The 20,053-nt window shown below is 48.9% G+C and overlaps 1 protein-coding gene across 4 annotated transcripts in view; it reads right to left on the reverse strand.

Annotated features, from left to right (window-relative positions):
• The window catches only part of sema5ba (sema domain, seven thrombospondin repeats (type 1 and type 1-like), transmembrane domain (TM) and short cytoplasmic domain, (semaphorin) 5Ba), a 183,945-nt gene that overhangs the window by 47,825 nt on the left and 116,067 nt on the right, over positions 1-20,053 (reverse strand). For all 4 annotated transcript variants that reach the window (XM_078403301.1, XM_078403300.1, XM_078403299.1 and 1 more), the window contains exons 14-15: positions 10,648-10,791; positions 6,231-6,378 (exon numbers count right to left, since the gene is read on the reverse strand). In XM_078403301.1, coding sequence (XP_078259427.1) covers positions 6,231-6,378; positions 10,648-10,791 — 292 coding nt within the window. The remainder of the gene's footprint in view (positions 1-6,230; positions 6,379-10,647; positions 10,792-20,053) is intronic.

The raw sequence follows: 20,053 nt of genomic DNA on the forward strand, positions 1-20,053 counted from the left end.
ATTCATTGTCATTATCATTTTTAAACCCACGTTGAATAATTAATTCCTCTGCATGTGAAATGAGTGAAAATTTTAAATTGGATGAGGCGATGTGGTGTGTTTTCAGTGCCAGTTGGTGAAATTTATAGAGATTTTCGCAAGCGTCTCGGCAAAATAGACGTGCAAAATAACACAAGACATTAGTGCAAAACACAATTAAGGGCCTGTCCCACTCAGGCGATTTTTTAGGCGACTGCAGGCGACTGTCATAGTCATAGCAGGTCACCGAAAAACCGGCGTCTGGACTCCCCCCCCAACGACAATGTCTACGACAAGCTACAACAACCTACTGCCTAGTCTACGTCAAGCTACGGCAAGCTACCGACAACCGGTGGCCCAATCGTCGCGACATAGGACGTCCACCTACGACCGCGCCTACGACAACCTGCCACCACGCAGGTGGCAACCTACGACAACCGAAGTCAACCTACGTTCACCCGCGGCATGCTACGACAAGCTACGACCCTGTCGGCGACAACTGAAGACAATTCACGTCATTGTGGCCTCCGGTTTTGACGCCGGTACCTGTCGCCGGTTGATCTAGGTTGACGTAGGTAGTCGCCAATGGAATTCACCGAAGTCAGCACCGGCGACAACCTACGTCACCTGACGACAACCTACGACAGCGCCCCCGTCAGGAGACGTCAAGCTACGATCATTGGCGTCAAACCCACTGTCACCGAGAAATGTTAAACATCTCAAAATCCAGCGACGACCAGAAAAACGCTACGACACTTTGGAGACTGCTCAAGACATAGAAACATAGAAACATAGAAAATAGGTGCAGGAGTAGGCCATTCGGCCCTTCGAGCCTGCACCGCCATTCAATATGATCATGGCTGATCATCCAACTCAGTATCCCGTACCTGCCTTCTCTCCATACCCCCTGATCCCTTTAGCCACAAGGGCCACATCTAACTCCCTCTTAAATATAGCCAATGAACTGGCCTCAACTACCTTCTGTGGCAGAGAATTCCACAGATTCACCACTCTCTGTGTGAAAAAAAACTTTCTCATCTCGGTCCTAAAAGACTTCCCCCTTATCCTTAAACTGTGACCCCTGGTTCTGGACTTCCCCAACATCGGGAACAATCTTCCTGCATCTAGCCTGTCCAACCCCTTAAGAATTTTGTAAGTTTCTATAAGATCCCCCCTCAATCTTCTAAATTCCAGCGAGTACTTGCCGAGTCTATCCAGTCTTTCTTCATATGAAAGTCCCGCCATCCCAGGAATCAATCTGGTGAACCTTCTCTGTACTCCCTCTATGGCAAGAATGTCTTTCCTCAGATTAGGAGACCAAAACTGTACGCAATACTCCAGGTGTGGTCTCACCAATGCCCTGTACAACTGCAGCAGAACCTCCATACAGGCGAAACCCCGGCGACCGTGTGTCGACAGTCTAGTCGCCTGTAGTCGCCTAAAAAACCGCCTAAGTGGGACAGGCCCTTTAGAAACAAAAACCAGTCCATGGTACTGCAAGAGGTGGTGTGTATTGTTGGGGTATGTTTACGGTTGTGCAGGTTAATTTAAGAACTTTAGTTTAGTTTAGAGATACAGCGTGGAAACAGGCCCTTCGGCCCACCGAGTCTAGGCCGACCAGCGATCCCCACACGCTAACCCTACCCTGCACACTCTCGGGTCAATTTACAATTTTCCCAAGCCAATTCTTTGGAGCGTGGGAGAAAACGGAGCACCCGGAGAAAACCCACGCAGGTCACGGGGAGAACGTACAAACTACGTACTGACAGCACCCATATTTAAGAGGCTTTTAGATAGGCACATAGGCATTCAGAGAATGTAAAGTCATGTGCAGCTGAGGAGATCAGTTTATCTTGATCACATTGAATGGCGGTGCTGGCTCGAAGGGCCGAATGGCCTCCTCCTGCACCTATTGTCTATTGGCATCATGTTCAGCATGAAAATCACGATCCAGTGTTGCACAGACCTAAGAACTGAATGGCCTCCTTCTGTTCAATAGCCAGATCAAGTACGATCGAAGTATAAATGCAAATTGTCCCCAGTGTGTGTAGGCTAGTGTTAGTGTGCGGGGATCGCTGGTCGGCGCGGACTCGGTGGGCCGAAAGGGCCTGTTTCCGCGCTGTATCTCTAAACTAAATTAAGCCTAAATCTAAATTTAAGACTCAAATCTAAGCATAGACTTTCTGGGGTTGCTAATTGCTACAATTAAGCGTGCTAATAAAGGCGTGAAAACATCCAAACGGGAAATTCAGCGGATATATGTATTCATGGCGTTGGAAAATAAGTCATTTTTATAATTTGGTTAATCCTTTATCTGGGACATTTGACATTTCAATTACTGAAGAAAAATGGCTGATGAAAAACTATCAGAAAGCAATTGGCAGCAAATGTGACCAGAATGGAAATAGAGGCAAGTTCAGAGAACAAATCTTATTTGTAATGTGGACATTGGAATTAGTGGAGGAAGATTAACATTCCAGCAATATTACCTCCCTACTCATAATTCAGAAATATTAGATAATCAGCAATTTCAGCTGTCTTTCCTGTCATTTTGGACACCCATAATTTTTTTTCCTGCAGGCAATTAGAAAATGATGAAAAACTTTTTTTTTTAACTACGGGGTGGCCAGGTGGTGCAGCGGTAGAGTCGCTGCCTTACAGCGCCAGAGACCCAGGTTCGATCCCGACCACGGGTGCCGTCTGTGTGGAGACCTGCGTGGGTTTTCTCCTGGTGCCCCGGTTTCATCCCGCACTCCAAAGACGTGCAGGTTTGTAGGTGAATTGGCTTCGGTAAATTGCCCCCGGTGTGTAGGATAGGGGTGAGCGTGGACCCAGTGGGCCGAAGGGCCTGTTTCCACGCTGTATCTCCAAGCTAAACTAAACGAAATAAACTTGAAAACATATGATTCTTTTTTAAATCAACTCCGTGCGTAAAGGCATTGAGCTCCCTTAAGGAGCAAAAGTCAAAACAAGTTTAACAAAGATCTTGGGAATAGTAAATCCAATAGTAAATGATCGTATCAGGTTCTCTCCACCAGGAAAACGTTGCTACACTCTGCTAACCAATGCGGCACGTTTACAATTGACATGTTCTTGGGCTTCTGCCAGAACTTCCTTCAAAGATCCTTTCACTTTGGTTTCTAGGATTGAATAAACGTTTCCCGAAACGGATGCATGGTCTCAATATAGACAACCCCACACGATTATCCGCCTGATCTGTGTTCAGTTTATTCCGTTTGGAGACACAGCGCAGAAAACAGGCCCTTCGGCCCACCGGGTCCATGCCGTCAAGCGATCCCCGCACACTGACACTACCCGACACACACTAGGGACAGTTTTTTTAACAGTTATACCAAGTCAATTAACCTCCAAAGCTCTTTGTCTTTGGAGTGTGGGAGGAAACCGGAGATCTCGGAGAAAACCCACGCAGGTCAATAGACAATAGACAATAGGTGCAGGAGTAGGCCATTCAGCCCTTCGAGCCAGCACCGCCATTCAATGCGATCATGGCTGATCACTCTCAATCAGTACCCCGTTCCTGCCTTCTCCCCATACCCCCTCACTCCGCTATCCTTAAGAGCTCTATCCAGCTCTCTCTTGAAAGCATCCAACGAACTGGCCTCCACTGCCTTCTGAGGCAGAGAATTCCACACCTTCACCACCCTCTGACTGAAAAAGTTCTTCCTCATCTCCGTTCTAAATGGCCTACCCCTTATTCTCAAACTGTGGCCCCTTGTTCTGGACTCCCCCAACATTGGGAACATGTTATCTGCCTCTAATGTGTCCAATCCCCTAATTATCTTATATGTTTCAATAAGATCCCCCCTCATCCTTCTAAATTCCAGTGTATACAAGCCCAATCGCTCCAGCCTTTCAACATACGACAGTCCCGCCATTCCGGGAATTAACCTAGTGAACCTACGCTGCACGCCCTCCATAGCAAGAATATCCTTCCTCAATGGGGGGAACGTACAAACTCCGTACAGACAGCACCCGTAGTCGGCGTCCTTTATCATCATCATCATCTTATCATATATATACAGCCGGAAACAGGCCTTTTCGGCCCTCCAAGTCCGTGCCGCCCAGCGATCCCCGTACATTAACACTATCCTACACCCACTAGGGACAATTTTTACATTTACCCAGCCAATTAACCTACATACCTGTACGTCTTTGGAGTGTGGGAGGAAACCGAAGATCTCGGAGAAAACCCACGCAGGTCACGGGGAGAACGTACAAACTCCTTATAGTGCAGCACCCGTATTTATGTGACGACCATTTGCATTCCTCGGGTATGCGAAACAAAGAATTTCACTGTGACTTGCCACATGTGACAATAAAGTATCATTCATTCATTCATTCATTCATTCATTCATTCATTCATTCATTCATTCATTCATTCATTCATTCATTCATCCAGTTTGTAGGTTAATTTATTTTGGAAGGAAAAAAATGCAGATGCTGGTTTAAATCGAAGGTAGACACAAAATGCTGGAGTAACTCAGCGGGTCAGGCAGCCTCTCGGGAGAGAAGGAATGGGTGACGTTTCGGGGCGAGACCCTTCTTCAGACGGATTTGTATTGTTTAGTTTGGAGATACAGCGTGGAATCAGGCCCTTATGTACCAACCAGCACTATCCTACGCACACACTAGGGACAATTTTACATTTATACCAAGCCAATTAACCAACAAACCTGTACGTCCTTGGAGTGCGGGAGGAAACTGAAGATGTTTCAGTTGTTTCCGCGGCACGGTAGCGCAGCGGTAGAGTTGCTGCTTTACAGCGAATGCAGCGCCGGAGACTCAGGTTCGATCCTGACTACGGGTGCTGCACTGTAAGGAGTTTGTACGTTCTCCCCGTGACCTGCGTGGGTTTTCTCCGAGATCTTCGGTTTCCTCCCACACTCCAAAGACGTACAGGTATGTAGGTTAATTGGCTGGGTAAATGTTTTTTTTTTAAATTGTCCCTAGTGGGTGTAGGATAGTGTTAATGTATGGGGATCGCTGGGCGGCACGGACTTGGAGGGCCGAAAAGGCCTGTTTCCGGCTGTATATATATGATATGATACGATATGTCGGATAAAAACCCACGCGGGTCACGGGGAGAACGTACAAACTCCGCACAGACAGCACCCGAAGTCGGGATCAAACCCAGATCTCGGGCGCTGCATTCGCTGTAAGGCAGCAACTCTACCGCTGCGCCACCGTACATAATTGGCTTCAGTAAAATAGTAAATTCTCCTGCGTGTGCAGCACAAAGAATGGATCGACTGGGCTTGTATTCACTGGAATTTAGTAGGATGAGAGGGGATCTTATAGAAACATATAAAATTCTCAAGGGATTGGTCAGGCTAGATGCAGGGAAAATGTTCCCCATGTTGGGGGAGTCCAGAACCAGGGGTCACAGTTTAAGAATAAGGGGTCGGCCATTTAGGACTGAGATGAGGGAAAAACCTTTTCACCCAAGGAGTTGTGAATCTGTGGAATTCTTTGCACAGAAGGCAGTGGAGGGCAATTCACTGGATGTATTCAGGAGAGAGTTAGATATAGCTCTTGGGGCTAACAGAATCAAGGGATATTGGGAGAAAGCAGGAACGGGGTACTGATTCTGGATGATCAGCCATGATCATATTGAATGGCGGTGCTGGCTCGAATGGCCGAATGATCTACACCTGCACCCCAAGTGTGTGAAGGAGAGATACGGAAGGCCCTTCCTTCCTGCTGCTGTCAGACTGCTCCCAGCACACCAGTAAATAAAGATAATTACCGCTATTTTAATTTTAATTTTTTTTTAGTGAATGCTTATTTATTTTTGCTATCCACTTTGCTTCTGTAACCCTGAGGAATTTCCCCGTTGTGGGACGAATAAAGTGCTTATTACTATTTTCTATGTTTCTATCTACATTTCTTGTTTCCCTATCCCCTGACTCTCAGTCTCGGGCTAGATAGAGCACTTAAGGATAGCGGAGTCAGGGGGTATGGGGAGAAGGCAGGAACGGGGTACTGATTGTGAATGATCGGCCGTGATCGCATTGAATGGCGGTGCTGGCTCGAAGGGCCGAATGGCCTACTCCTGCACCTATTGCCTATTGTCTATTGTCTCGACCCGAAACGTCACCCGTCCCTTTTCCCCAGAGATGCTGCCTGACCCGCTGAGTTTCGTAGCGCGCGTGTACCGATGGGCTTGATGTGGGTCGGCGGGGGCTACATACCGTCGTACAACCGGGGCACGTGTTCCCATTCTGGCAGGTCCTTTGCCTCATGTGCATCCCTCCACTGCAGTCGGCGCTGCACTTAGTCCACGGGCCCCAGCTCGACCAGAACATCGGCAACGGGCACGCCGTGTTCTCATTGCAGAACCTGGAACGGAAAGCGTCGCCTTTAACAGAGAAAAAGACACAAAGTGCTGGAGTAACACTGCGGCGGGTCAGGCAAGACAGATAGGTGATGTTTCCTGCTTGGGACCTCTCTTCAGACAGACACAAGGTGGTAGAGTAACTCAGATGGTCAGGCAACATAGACGCAAAATGCTGGAGTAACTCAGCGGGACAGGCAGCATCTCTGGAGAGAGGGAATGGGTGAGGTTTCGGGTCAAGACCCTTCTTCAGACTGAGTTGAGTTGAGTTTACTATTATTTAGTTTAGTTTAGTTTCGTTTAGAAACATAGAAACATAGAAAAATAGGTGCAGGAGTAGGCCATTCGGCCCTTCGAGCCTGCACCGCCATTCAATATGATCATGGCTGATCATCCAACTCAGTATCCTGTACCTGCCTTCTCTCCATACCCCCCGATCCCTTTAGCCACAAGGGCCACATCTAACTCCCTCTTAAATATAGCCAAATACTGGCCTCAACTACCCTCTGTGGCAGAGAATTCCACAGATTCACCACTCTCTGTGTGAAAAAAAACTTTCTCATCTCGGTCCTAAAAGACTTCCTCCTTATCCTTAAACTGTGACCCCTTGTTCTGGACTTCTGGTTTAAGTTAGGTAAATTTAGTTTAGTTTAGTTTAGACAATAGACAATAGGTGCAGGAGTAGGCCATTCGGCCCTTCGAGCCAGCACCGCCATTCAATATGATCATGGCTGATCATCCACAATCAGTACCCCGTTCCTGCCCTCTCCCCATACCCCCTGACTCCGCTATCATTAAGAGCTCTATCTAACTCTTATTTAGTTTAGTGTACTTTTGCCCAGTTTAATTTAGTTTACTTTAGCTTACAGATACAGCATAGAAACACGCTGATTATTGATCACCTGTACACTAGTTCTGATCTATTGCTATTGAGGCAGTGCAGCGTAGGATCACGAGATTGATTCCCCGGAATGGCGGGACTGTCATATGAGGAAAGATTGGAAAGGCTGGGCTTGTATTCACTGGAGTTTAGAAGGATGAGAGGGGATCTTGTAGAAACGTCTAAAATTATAAAAGGTCTGGACAAGCAAGATGCAGGAAGAATGTTCCCCATGTCCAGAACCAGGGGCCACAGTCTAAGAATAAAGGGGAGGCCATTTAAAACTGAGGTGAGAAAAAACTTTTTCACCCAGAGAGTTGTGAATTTGTGGAATTCTCTGCCACAGAGGGCAGTGGAGGCCAATTCACTGGATGAATTTAAAAGAGAGTTAGATTGAGGTCTAGCGGCTAGTGGAATCATGGGATATGGGGAGAAGGCAGGCACGGCTTACTGATTGTGGATGATCAGCCACGATCACAACGAATGGCGGTGCTGGCTTGAAGGGCCAAATGGCCTCCTCCTGCACCTATTTTCTATGTTTCTATGTTATCCCACTTTCGCATCCCGACTAAATTGGGCCAATTTACAGAAGCCAATTAACCCTACGAATCTGTAAATCTTTGGAGTGCGGGAGGAAACCGGAGAAAACCCACGCGGTCACAGGGAGAACGTGCAAACTCCGCACAGACAGCACCCGCTGTCAGGATCGAACCAGGGTCTCTGGCGCTGTGAGGCAGCAATTGAAACTGTGCCGCCCCGATCAAGCAGAGAGGTACTTGAAAGAGCCAAGCCGAACCAGCCCTCTCCCCTGCACTGCCCATCCGCCTCCACTCTCCGCATTGTGACGGCACTCCTTTAAAAACACTCTCAGGTTTAGTTAGACCAGGGACAACGTATATTGTTTAGTGAAGAGCTTCATCGTGCTCTGTCTTGTTTACTGGTTTGTAATCCTTCACTTAAATGAACGGTGCAGCACACGAACAGGCTCCTCGACTGGATAGGAAACAAAATGCAGATGCTGGTTCAAATCGAAACGCTGGAGTAACTCAGCGGGTCAGGCAGCATCTCTGGAGAGAAGGAATGGGTGACGTTTTGGGTCGAGACCCTTCTTCAGACTGATGTCAGAGGAGGGGGCGGGACAAAGATAGGATGTAGTCGGAGACAGGAAGACTAGTGGGAGAACTGGGAAGAGGGAGGGGAAAGAGAGAGAGGGAAAGCAAGGACTATCTGAAGTTAGAGAAGTCAATGTTCATACCGCTGGGGTGTAAGCTGCCCAGGCGAAATATCAGGTGCTGTTCCTCCAATTTTCCTCCTATTGTCTATTGTCTATTGTCTATTGCCTCACTCTGACAATGGAGGAGGCCCAGGGCAGAAAGGTCGGATTGGGAATGGGAGGGGGAGATGAAGTGCTGAGCCACCGGGAGATCAGGTAGGTTAAGATGGACTGAGCGAAGTTGTTCATATCCCTCAAATGGATATTCTTTAAGATGCAACAAGGAGAACGTGCAAACTCTGCACAGACAGCACCCGTGGTCAGGATCGAACCCGGGTCTCTGGCGCTCTTTGTCAAGGCAGCTCTTAGCTCTCACCTGCTGATCATAAATTATCGGGTTCTACACTAACGCTCAATTAACTGGGCAAAATTCCACAGCAAGACACTGATGTGAATAATAAACATTACATTAGTCAGCGGTGACCAAGAACTGCCTAAGGAACAATGAATTCCATTGATTGATTGATTGATTGATTGATTCTCTTCACCTTTGCTCTCTCTGTATTCTCTCCTCCTTTTCTCTCTCTCTCTCTCTCTCTCTCTCTCTCTCTCTCTCTCTCTCTCTCTCTCTCTCTCTCTCTCTCTCCCTCCCCTGCCTCCCCCCCCTCTTTCTTTCCTTCTCTTCTTCCACCCTTTCTTTGCGTCACCTCTCCCCTCGTGTCCTCTGCCTGCCTGCCTCTCTCGTTCTTTTTAATCTATACTTTTAAACTCTGGAGATACGGCGTGGAAACAGGCCCTTCGGCCCATCCGTAGACAGGACTGAACCTGGGTCCATGGCGATGTAAAGCAACAACTCTATCGCTGCTCCACTGTGGTGCCAACCCTGATAGGAACTGCTCAGGCAGCTCAGAAATCAATGTGTATTGATTTCTCTAACGTCATGTAACCCCTGTACTCCCTCACTCTCCATCTCTCCCCCACCCAAGTCGCACCAGCTTCTCGTTCTCACCTAGCAAGCAGCTAACAATGGCCTGCTTCCTTTATCGTCGTCACTTTTTTGCACATCTTTCATTCGTTTGTTCGATATCTCTCTCTCCATCACAGTCTATATCTCTCATTTCCCTTTCCCCTGACTAGTCTGAAGAAGGGTCTCGATCTCAAAACGTCACCCATTCCTTCTCTCCAGAGATGCTGCCTGACCCGCTGAGTTACTCCAGCATTTTGCGTCTACCTAATATATTTAGTTTAGTTTGGAGGTCGTTTCGAGATAAGGCGTGGAAACTGGCCCTTCAGCCCACCGCGACCGCACTACCTCGATCACCCGTACACTTGTTCTATCCTGCACACTGGGGACAATTTACAGAAGCCAATTAACCGACAAACCTGCAGGTCTTTGGAGCGTGGGAGGAAACCGGAGCACCCGGGGAAAACCCACGCAGGTCACACGGAGAACGTGCAAACTCCGTTAAGACAGCACCCGTCTGTGGTCAGGATCGGACCCGGGTCTCTGGCGCTGCAAGGCAGCAACTCTACCGTTGTGCACACTTTTCCCCCTCATTCTTTTTAATCTCCACAATCGGCAACAGGGTGGAAATAAGATATCAATGTGAATAAAGTGAATGATTAAAAATAAACAAGCCTTCCAGGTTTGATCATTTCATTCCACTTCAGTTACACAGGATGTTTCCACTAGTGGGAGAGTCAAGGACCAGAGGTCATAGTCTCAGAATTAAAGGATGTTCTTTTAGGAAGGAAATGAGGAGGAAATTCTTTAGTCAGAGGGTGGTGAATCTGTGGAATTCATTGCCACAGAAGGCTGTGGAGGCCAAGTCAGTGGATATATTTACGGCAGAGATAGGTAGATTCTTGATTAGTACGGGTGTCAGAGGTTATGGGGAGAAGGCAGGAGAATGGGGTTAGGAGGGAGAGATAGATCAGCCATGATTGAATGGCAGAGTAGACTTGATGGGCCGAATGGCCTAATTCTGCTCCTATTCCTCATGACCTTGTGATTCTTTTAATCTCCAGATCGGAAACAGAGGTTAGAAATAAGATATCAATGTTAATAAAGTGAATGATTAAAATAAACACTTGTCCAGCAAGCCTTCCGGGAACATGATCCAAGTTTGATGATTTCATTTGACTTTAGTTACACAAGGGCCGGATGTGTGTAATCCTTACCGCTCCTCCCTGCTTTGGCCGACACACACTCGCCCTCCGTAGCGGGGCGTGGGGTTGCTGCAAGTACGTTGGCGAACCTGGAACCCAATCCCACAGGTGGTGCTGCACGCTGCCCAGGAGGCCCAGAACGTCCAACCGCCGTTCCTGCACGTGGAGCACAACATGACAGAAAGGTCAGTCCCCACACACACACGCATGCACACGCACACACGTACGCACACGCACGCACGCGCGCGCACGCACACACGCACGCACAGGCCCAGAACGTCCAGCCGCCATTCCTGCACGTGGAGCACAACATGACAGAAAGGTCAGTCCCCACACACGCACACACACACACACACAGATAAAACACATGCACACACACACACACACACACACACACATATGCATGCGCACACACACATGCACACACACACACAGATAAAACACATGCGCACACACATGCGCACACACACACACACACACACACACACACACACACACACACACACACACACACACACACACACACACCCCCAGGAAACCAACCATCGTTCCTGAATGTAGACGCACAACACAGGAGAAGGGTCAGCATCATGTGTGAGGAGCACCAGTGAAAAACTGTCAGTCCCCCACACACACACACACACAAAACACATTCGCATGCACGCACACTAACACGCACACACACACACATGACAATAATCATGTATTGTCTTTCCGCTGACTGGTTGGCACGCACCAAAAGCTTTTCACTGTATCTCGGCGGTACAGGTGACAATAAACTAAACTCAAACACATGCGCACACACACACGCAAAAACCCTCACACACATGTGCGCACACACATACAGGAACACACACACACACTCACACGCAAAGAAAAATTCACACACGTGCAAACACACATTCACACGCACAAACAAAAACACACACACGTCAAAAACATACGCACTCACGCAAACAACAATGCATGCACAAACAACACGCACACACAGTTAAATACACGCACACGCACACGCACAAACACACACACACGCACAAACACACACACACGCACAAACACACACACACGCACAAACACACACACACGCACAAACACACACACACGCACAAACACACACACACGCACAAACACACACACACGCACAAACACACACACACGCACACACACACACGCACAAACACACACACACGCACAAAACATACATACACATAAACACACGTACACACGCATACACACACACACACACACACTCACACACACGCATACACATCAACACAACAAGCACACATACAAAACTACACACGCCACACGCACACGCACAAACCACTAATACTCAAGTTGAGTTGTCATATGAACTAGTACAGTGAGGTACTGGTGCAGTGAAAAGCTTGCAACCAGCAGCTTCACAGCACCAGGCAAAACACATAAATTATGCGTAAATTCTGCAAGACATTAGAAAGGGAAGACTGTGCAAAATGGCATAAAAATGCACATACGAGTGCAAATATCATATTCTATTTCACATTTTCTCATCCTAGAGGAGGCCATTCAACCCATGGAGTGCAAGCCACCTCCCACCTCCCACAGCCATCCGAGAGGGAGACAGGAGGTGCTTAGTTCAGAGGTGTGACAAGGGGAGAAAGATGGGGAGAAAAGACACAAAGTGCTGGAGTAACTCAGCAGCTCAGGCAGCGTCTCTGGGGATAGGAGAGCCACTGGACACGATCAATCGGACAGAGACAAAGACGGAGGAAGCAGGACTGTATTCCGGTGAACAGGGTCCGATCACGGTAGGCCGACAGACAACATAACGAGCAGCACGGTGGCGCAGCGGTAGAGTTGCTGCCTCACAGCGCCAGAGACCCGGGTTGGATCCTGACTATGGGTGCTGTCCGTACAGAGTTTGTACGTTCTCCCTGTGACCATGTTGGGTTTTTTCCAAGTGCTCCGATTTTCTCTCACATTCCAGGGAGGTGGAGGTTTGTAGGTTAATTGGCTTCTGTAAATTGTCCCTAGAGTGTAGGATAGATCTGGGGTGGCTCCATGGCGCAGCGGTAGACAAGAGACAATAGGTGCAGGAGGAGGCCATTCGGCCCTTCGAGCCAGCACCACCATTCAATGTGATCATGGCTGATCATTCTCAATCAGTACCCCGTTCCTGCCTTCTCCCCATACCCCCTGACTCCGCTATCCTTAAGAGCTCTATCTAGCTCTCTCATGAATGCATTCAGAGAATTGGCCTCCACTGCCTTCTGAGGCAGAGAATTCCACAGATTCACAACTCTCTGACTGAAAAAGTTTTTCCTCATCTCCGTTCTAAATGGCCTACCCCTTATTCTTAAACTGTGGACCCTTGTTCTGGACTCCCCCAACATTGGGAACATGTTTCCTGCCTCTAACGTGTCCAACCCCTTAATAATCTTACGTGTTTCGATAAGATCCCTTCTCATCTAAATTCCAGTGTATACAAGCCTAGCCTAGAGTTGCTGCCTTTTAGCGCCAGAGGCCCGGGTTGGATCCTGGATCCTAACTACGGTGGCTGTCTGTGTGTGGAGTTTGTACGTTCTCCTCGTGACTGTATGGGGTTTTTCCGGGTGTTCCGATCTCCTCACGGGTTCCAAAAACATACAGGGTTGTAGGTCAATTGGCTTCGGTAAAATTGTAAAATTGTGTAGGATAGTGCAAGTGTTCAGGGATCTCTGGTCGGCACAGACTCGGTGGGCCGAAGGGCCTGTTTCCACGCTGTATCTCCAAAGTCTAAACTAGTGTATGGGTGATCGTAGGCTGGCGCAGACTCGGTGGGCCGAGGGGCCTGTTTCCGCGTGGTATCTCTAAACAAAACTAGACCAAACTTTTTTTTATGCAACGAGCAACCATTGTTGGGGCTTGAACTATTTCGAAAATAGGGAGTGGGCAACAATAGGAAAGTCATAGCAATGCCCTCCTCATCTTAAAGGATTGTGGAATCAAAAGCAGCCCCGGAGACAGATGGAATGAATTAGCCCTCTCTTCATTGTAAAGCCCATTCAAAGATCTCAGAGCAGAAAGGACACGGCTAGAGCTCAACTCTGTAGGTAACCTGATTCCATCTCAGGGATAGAAAGGCTTGGTGCATGGAGAGGATAAGGTCACCCTGGGGAATGGAGTTAAGGCATCGTGGAGGAAACTTTATCACCACTCTGGCTGGCAGCCAACGACATGTCAGAGTTAGGCTCCTGGTGCCAATAGGCTTCGGAAATTTTCCCCCAACTCCCCCAGCCTTGCCTCCCAGATAGGTTTGCCAACTGTGCCATATTAACCGGGACATCCCGTATTTTGGGCTAAGTTGGTTTGTCCCGTTCGGGACCGACCTTGTCCCGTATTAGGCCCGGCGGGTGCTGTAGGCCCGGACGCTGTAGGCTCGGACGATGTAGGCCCGGATGCTGTAGGCCCGGACGCTGTACGCTCGGACGCTGTAGGCCCGGACGCTGTAGGTCCGGACACTGTAGGCCCGAATGCTGTAGGTCAGGACACTGTAGGCCCGGATACTGTAGGTCCGAACAGTGGACGTCCAGACAGTGTATGTCCAGACAGTGTAGGTACGGACAGTGTAGGCCCGTAGGCCCGGGCGCCACCTAGTGGAGGTTGCGTAGCAATCCGCCTACCAGCCCGGGCGGCGGCCATTGGTGGAGCGGGAGCACGTGGCCGCTTGCTGGGTGAGGTCATGTGGGGCGTTGTCTCTTATTTGGGAGTGAGATAGTTGGCATCCCCTACCCCCAGATAACTAGAGTACGAGCGATGGGCCGAATGGACCACCTCCTGTCCCATCATGCTGAGAAAGATGATGTCCATCAAGGCATGGGAGCATAGACTCATGGAGCCATAGAGTCTTACAGCGTGGAAACAGGCCCTTCAGTCCAACTTGCCCACACTGACCTACATGTCCCATCTACACTAGTCCCACCTGCTCATGTTTGGCCCATATCCCTCTAAACCTATCATGTTAATAGGTTCATAAGTGATAGAGAGCAGAATTAGGCCATTCGGCCCATCAAGTCTACTCCGCCATTCAATCATGGCTGATCTATCATTCTCCTGCCTTCTCCCCATAACCCGACACCTAACCATGTACCTGTCCAAATATCAAAACCTGCCTCAACTACCTCTTCTGGCAACTCGTTCGATGTACCCAACACCCTCTGTGTAAAAATGTTACCTCTCAGGTTCCTATTAAATCTTCCCCCCCCCCCCCCCCCCCCCCCCCTCACCTTAAACCTATGTCCTCTGTCTGGTCCACGATTCACCTACTCTGGGCAAGAGATTCTGTGTGTCTACCAGATCTGTTCCTCTCATGATCTTGTACACCTGGATAAGATCACCTCTCATCCTCCTGCGTTCCATGGAATAAAGTTCTAGCCTGCTCAACCTCTCTCTGTAGCTCAGGCCCTCGAGTCTTGGCAATTATCTTCGTAAATCTTCTCTGCACCCTTTCCAGCTTGACAACATCTTTCCTGGAACATCCTGGTAATTACTGGGGCTACCCTGCAACCTCAAGGTACCAGACAGGTTTGGGGTTTAGAGCTCAGAGACACAGCGCGGAAACAGGCCCTTCGGCCCATTGTGTCCGCGCCGACCGGCAATCCCCGCCCACTAACGCTATCCTACGCACACCCGGGACAATTCACAATGTTTTGCCGAAGCCAATTAACCCTCAAAGCTGTACATGATTGGAGTGTGGGAGGAAACTGGAGCACCCGGGGAGATACCATGTAGGTCACGGGGAGAACGTGCAAACTCTGCACAGACAGCAACCGTAGTCGTCAGGATCGAACGCCGGGCTTCTGGCGCAACTCTACCGCTGCGCAAAGAACCTCATAGTTAGCGTCTGAAGAAGGGTATCATACGTGATAGGAGCTGAATTAGGCCATTCGGCCCATCAAGCCTACCCCGCCATTCAATCATGGCTGATCTATAACTCCCTCCTAACCCCGTCCTCCTGCCTTCTCCCCATGACCCCTGACACGTCTGCAGTCTCTCGTGTCTCCGATATTCCAATGGTGTTGGGAATGGCAGACTTTCCAAAATATTTGTTGTTATACTGGAATTTAGAAGGATGAGGGGGGATCTTATTGAAACATATAAGATAATTAGGGGATTGGACACATTAGAGGCAGGAAACATGTTCCCAATGTTGGGGGAGTCCAGAACAAGGGGCCACAGTTTAAGAATAAGGGGTAGGCCATTTAGAACGGAGATGAGGAAGAACTTTTTCAGTCAGAGAGTGGTGAAGGTGTGGAATTCTCTGCCTCAGAAGGCAGTGGAGGCCAGTTCGTTGGATGCTTTCAAGAGAGAGCTGGATAGAGCTCTTAAGGATAGCGGAATGAGGGGGTATGGGGAGTAGGCAGGAACGGGGTACTGATTGAGAGTGATCAGCCATGATCGCATTGAATGGCGGTGCTGGCTCGAAGGGCTGAATGGCCTACTCCTGCACCTATTGTCTATTGTCTATTGTCTATCCCATGACCACGCTTTAACTGCGGATGCTCGTGTTTAAACCGAAGATAGGAGTAACTCAGCGGGACAGGCAGCATCTGTGGAGAGAAGGAATGGGTGTAGGAAGGAACTCTGAAGAAGGGTGTCGACCCAAAACGTCGCCCATTCCTCCTCGCCAGAGATGCTGCCTGTCCCGCCCAGTTTGTCCCTATCTTCCAACCTAACAGTTGACAGGATGAATCAGTTCTTGAACCTGCGGGCAGCGTTCCTCAAGCAATCACCGTAATTACAGTACCCAAACACTTACTATAAATTCTAACGTGTTTAATTGGCCGCGAAGCAAACCTGGATGTCCCGAGGAGCAGGTTTTTTCCGTTCGATCGATCGACGGCGGCGCTGGGCTCACTAATTGGGCTCGGCTCCCTCCCGCTGCGAGAACCTGCCTCCACACGTCAAGCAGGAGAGTGGAAGATAACCATCCCTATCAAAGCATCCCACACAAAACCCCTTTGATGCTCGGCACACATGACAGATTATCAATCACCGTGCAGAGAATAGTGGCACTCTGTCAGTGCACACCTGACAGCATTACTGAAGGAGAGGAGGGGAGGTGGGGGGGAGGGAGGGGGGGAGAGATTCACCAACCAGATTCCCCTCCCAGCCACTGCAAGACTCTGCTCTGCCTCTCCCCGGGCACATCCAGAGTGCCTTGGGCACATCCAGGGTGAAGCTCTGAAGAGCTCTAACCTCTCTCTGCCAGCCCAGCTGCATTATAGTGGAGCAAGGAAACAAACTGCTTGAACAACTCCCCCTTCCCAGTTCTCCCACCAGTCTTACTGTCTCCGATTTTATCGCTGTATCGCCCACTCTCCTGACATCGGTCTGAAGAAGGGTCTCGACCCGAAACGTCACCCATTCCTTCTCGCAAAGCCAAGACCTCAATTGAAAATGTCACCAAGGAACATCTCTGCTCTCTGAATAAAACCCTAATGAAACTAGGCCAGGAACAGTTGCTTTGTTATTATAGTTCCATCTCAAGTCCTGACAAATGCACATATTCAGAGAAACAGACACAAGAGAAATTGTCCAATTTTTACTTTGATTGTGACTCGCGAAAGGACTCTGACCCTGGTAGCATCCAAATTGTTTTCTGCAAAGAGTGGGAACGGAAACATTTCCACTTTCACCCAAACGATCCCAAGTCTATAAAACCTCCAATTCAGCATCATCAAGCACACACAAGATTCAATGACAACACAAGGGCATGCAGGGTTGCATCCAACTAAGGGCTCCAGTCCTAACCAAGACCACGAAAGAAGATTGAAGGTAGACACAAAATGCTGGAGTAACTCAGCGGGGGACAGGCAGCATCTCTGGAGAGAAGGAATGAGTGACCATTCCTTCTCTGCAGAGATGCTGCCTGTCCCCCGCTGAGTTACTCCAGCACTTGGCGTCTGCTTGAACAACTCCATATGTGTGTGGGAAAGAACCGCAGATGCTGGTTTACACCGAGGATAAGACACAAAATGCTGGCGTAGCTCAGCGGGACAGGCGGCATCTCCGGACAGAAGGAATGGGTGACGTTTCTGGGGGTCGAGACCCTTCTTCAGACCGAGAGTCAGGGGAGAGGAAAACTAGAGATATGGAAGGGCACGGGCATGAAAGTGACAGATCAAAGGGGACGATGGTGATCAAGAAAATGTAGAATGGTTCGTTGTTGGCCGAGGGGAAGGTGTCAACGAGGCATACAGATGGGAAAACTAATCAGGAGGACAGTGAGACTACAGTAAGAGACCTGGGATGGGGGAGGGACGGAGAGAGAGAGAGAGAGAGAGAGGGAAAGCTAGGGTTGCATTCAATGCATTCAAGAGAGAGCTGGATAGAGCTCTTAAGGATAGCGGAGTCAGGGGTTATGGGGAGAAGGCAGGAACGGGGTACTGATTGAGAATGATCAGCCATGATCACATTGAATGGCGGTGCTGGCTCGAAGGGCCGAATGGCCTCCTCCTGCACCTATTGTCTATTGTCTATTGCTTGAAGTTAGAGAAATCAATGTTCATTGATTTGGGGTGTAAGCTGCCCAAGCAAAATATGAGGTGCTGTTCCTCCAATTTGTGTTTGTCCTCACCCTGACCGTGGAGGAGGCCCAGGACAGAGAGGTCGGTGTGGGAATGGGAGGGGGAGTTAAAGTGTTTAGTTTAGTTTAGTTTAGTTTAGAGATACAGCGCGCAAACAGGCCCTCCGGCCCACCGAGCCCGCCAGCCAGCGATCCCCGCGCACATTAACATTACACACTGCCGCTGTCTTACAACTAGGGACAATTTACAATTCTACCGAAGCCAATTGGCCTTCAAACCTGTACGTCTTTGGAATGTGGGAAGTAAACGGGAAGCCAGAAGAAAACAGGCCCACGCAGGTCACGGGGTGAACGTGCAGACTCCGTACAGACAGCACTACAGCTGAAAGCTTCATTCATGCAAAACGCAGCTGGCCGGCGATGAGAAAACCCACACCTCCAGATTCAGGGACAGTTTCTTTCCAGTCGTTATCAGGCAACTGAACCATCCAACCGCAACCAGAGAGCCAGTGCTGAACTGCCATCTACCTCATTGTTGACCCTCGGACTATACTTGATCGGACTGAGGACAAACTTTTTCACTCAGAGAGTTGTGAATCTGTGGAATTCTCTGCCTCAGAAGGCAGTGGAGGCCAATTCTCTGAATGCATTCAAGAGAGAGCTAGATAGAGCTCTTAAGGATAGCGGAGTCAGGGGGGTATGGGGAGAAGGCAGGAACGGGGTACTGATTGAGAATGATCAGCCATGATCACATTGAATGGCTCGAAGGGCCGAATGGCCTCCTCCTGCACCTATTGTCTATTGTCTATTGACTTTGCTGGCATTACCTTGCACTAAACGTTATTCCCTTTATCATGTATCTATTCACTGTAAGTGGCTCGATTGCAATCATGTGTGGTCTCACCGCTGAGTGGATAGCATGCAACAACAAAGCTTTTCACTGTACCTCGGTACAATGTGCCAACAAACTGAACTGAAACTGAAATTGAAACTGAGAAGACTACAGTGCAAAGAAATCCAGCGTTTGTTGGCTTAGCGTGAAATAGCCAACAGAAGACACGAGAAGATTTTGTTGGTCGTTCCAGCAATTAACTTCTTTCTAAAAAGCCCCATGACTTATTTTTGTTAGGGCCGATATATTGTAACCTGATTCACACCAGCCATAATCACCAACAGATGCAGAGTGCAAACATAATTGAAGGTGTCCGTTGAGTTTGGCACAGACAGAAACCATTTCAATTCAGAATGAAAGACATCTGGACTTTATTTTTCTTTCCTCTTCCACTGAAGCGTGGTGATCAATAACGAGGATATTCCACACCCTGGTCTTGTTTCTGGTCCGTCCTCTGTCGGTCAGCCTCATCTCATAGATTATAAGTTCCGTTTAGAGATACGGCGTGGAGACAGGCCCTTCGGCCCACCCAGCCCCTGCCGACATTCGATCAGGAACGCACAGGTACCTTTAGAAAGAAGACGAGGAGGAATTTCTTACCGAATAGTGAAAGGCCTGGATAGAGAGGATGTGGACAGGATGTTTCCACTAGTGGGAGAGTCTAGGGCCAGAGGTCAGAGCCTTGGAATAAAAGGACGTGCCTTTGGAAAGGAGACCGAGATGAGAAAGTTTTTTTTCACACAGAGAGTGGTGAATCTGTGGAATTCTCTGCCACAGAAGGTAGTTGAGGCCAGTTCATTGGCTATATTTAAGAGGGAGTTAGATGTGGCCCTTGTGGCTAAAGGGATCAGGGGGTATGGAGAGAATAGACAATAGACAATAGGTGCAGGAGGAGGCCATTCGGCCCTTCGAAGGCAGGTACGGGATCCTGAGTTGGATGATCAGCCATGATCATATTGAATGGCGGTGCAGGCTCG

This window comes from Rhinoraja longicauda, chromosome 8, assembly GCF_053455715.1.
Source record: "Rhinoraja longicauda isolate Sanriku21f chromosome 8, sRhiLon1.1, whole genome shotgun sequence".
NCBI lineage: Eukaryota > Metazoa > Chordata > Chondrichthyes > Rajiformes > Arhynchobatidae > Rhinoraja > Rhinoraja longicauda.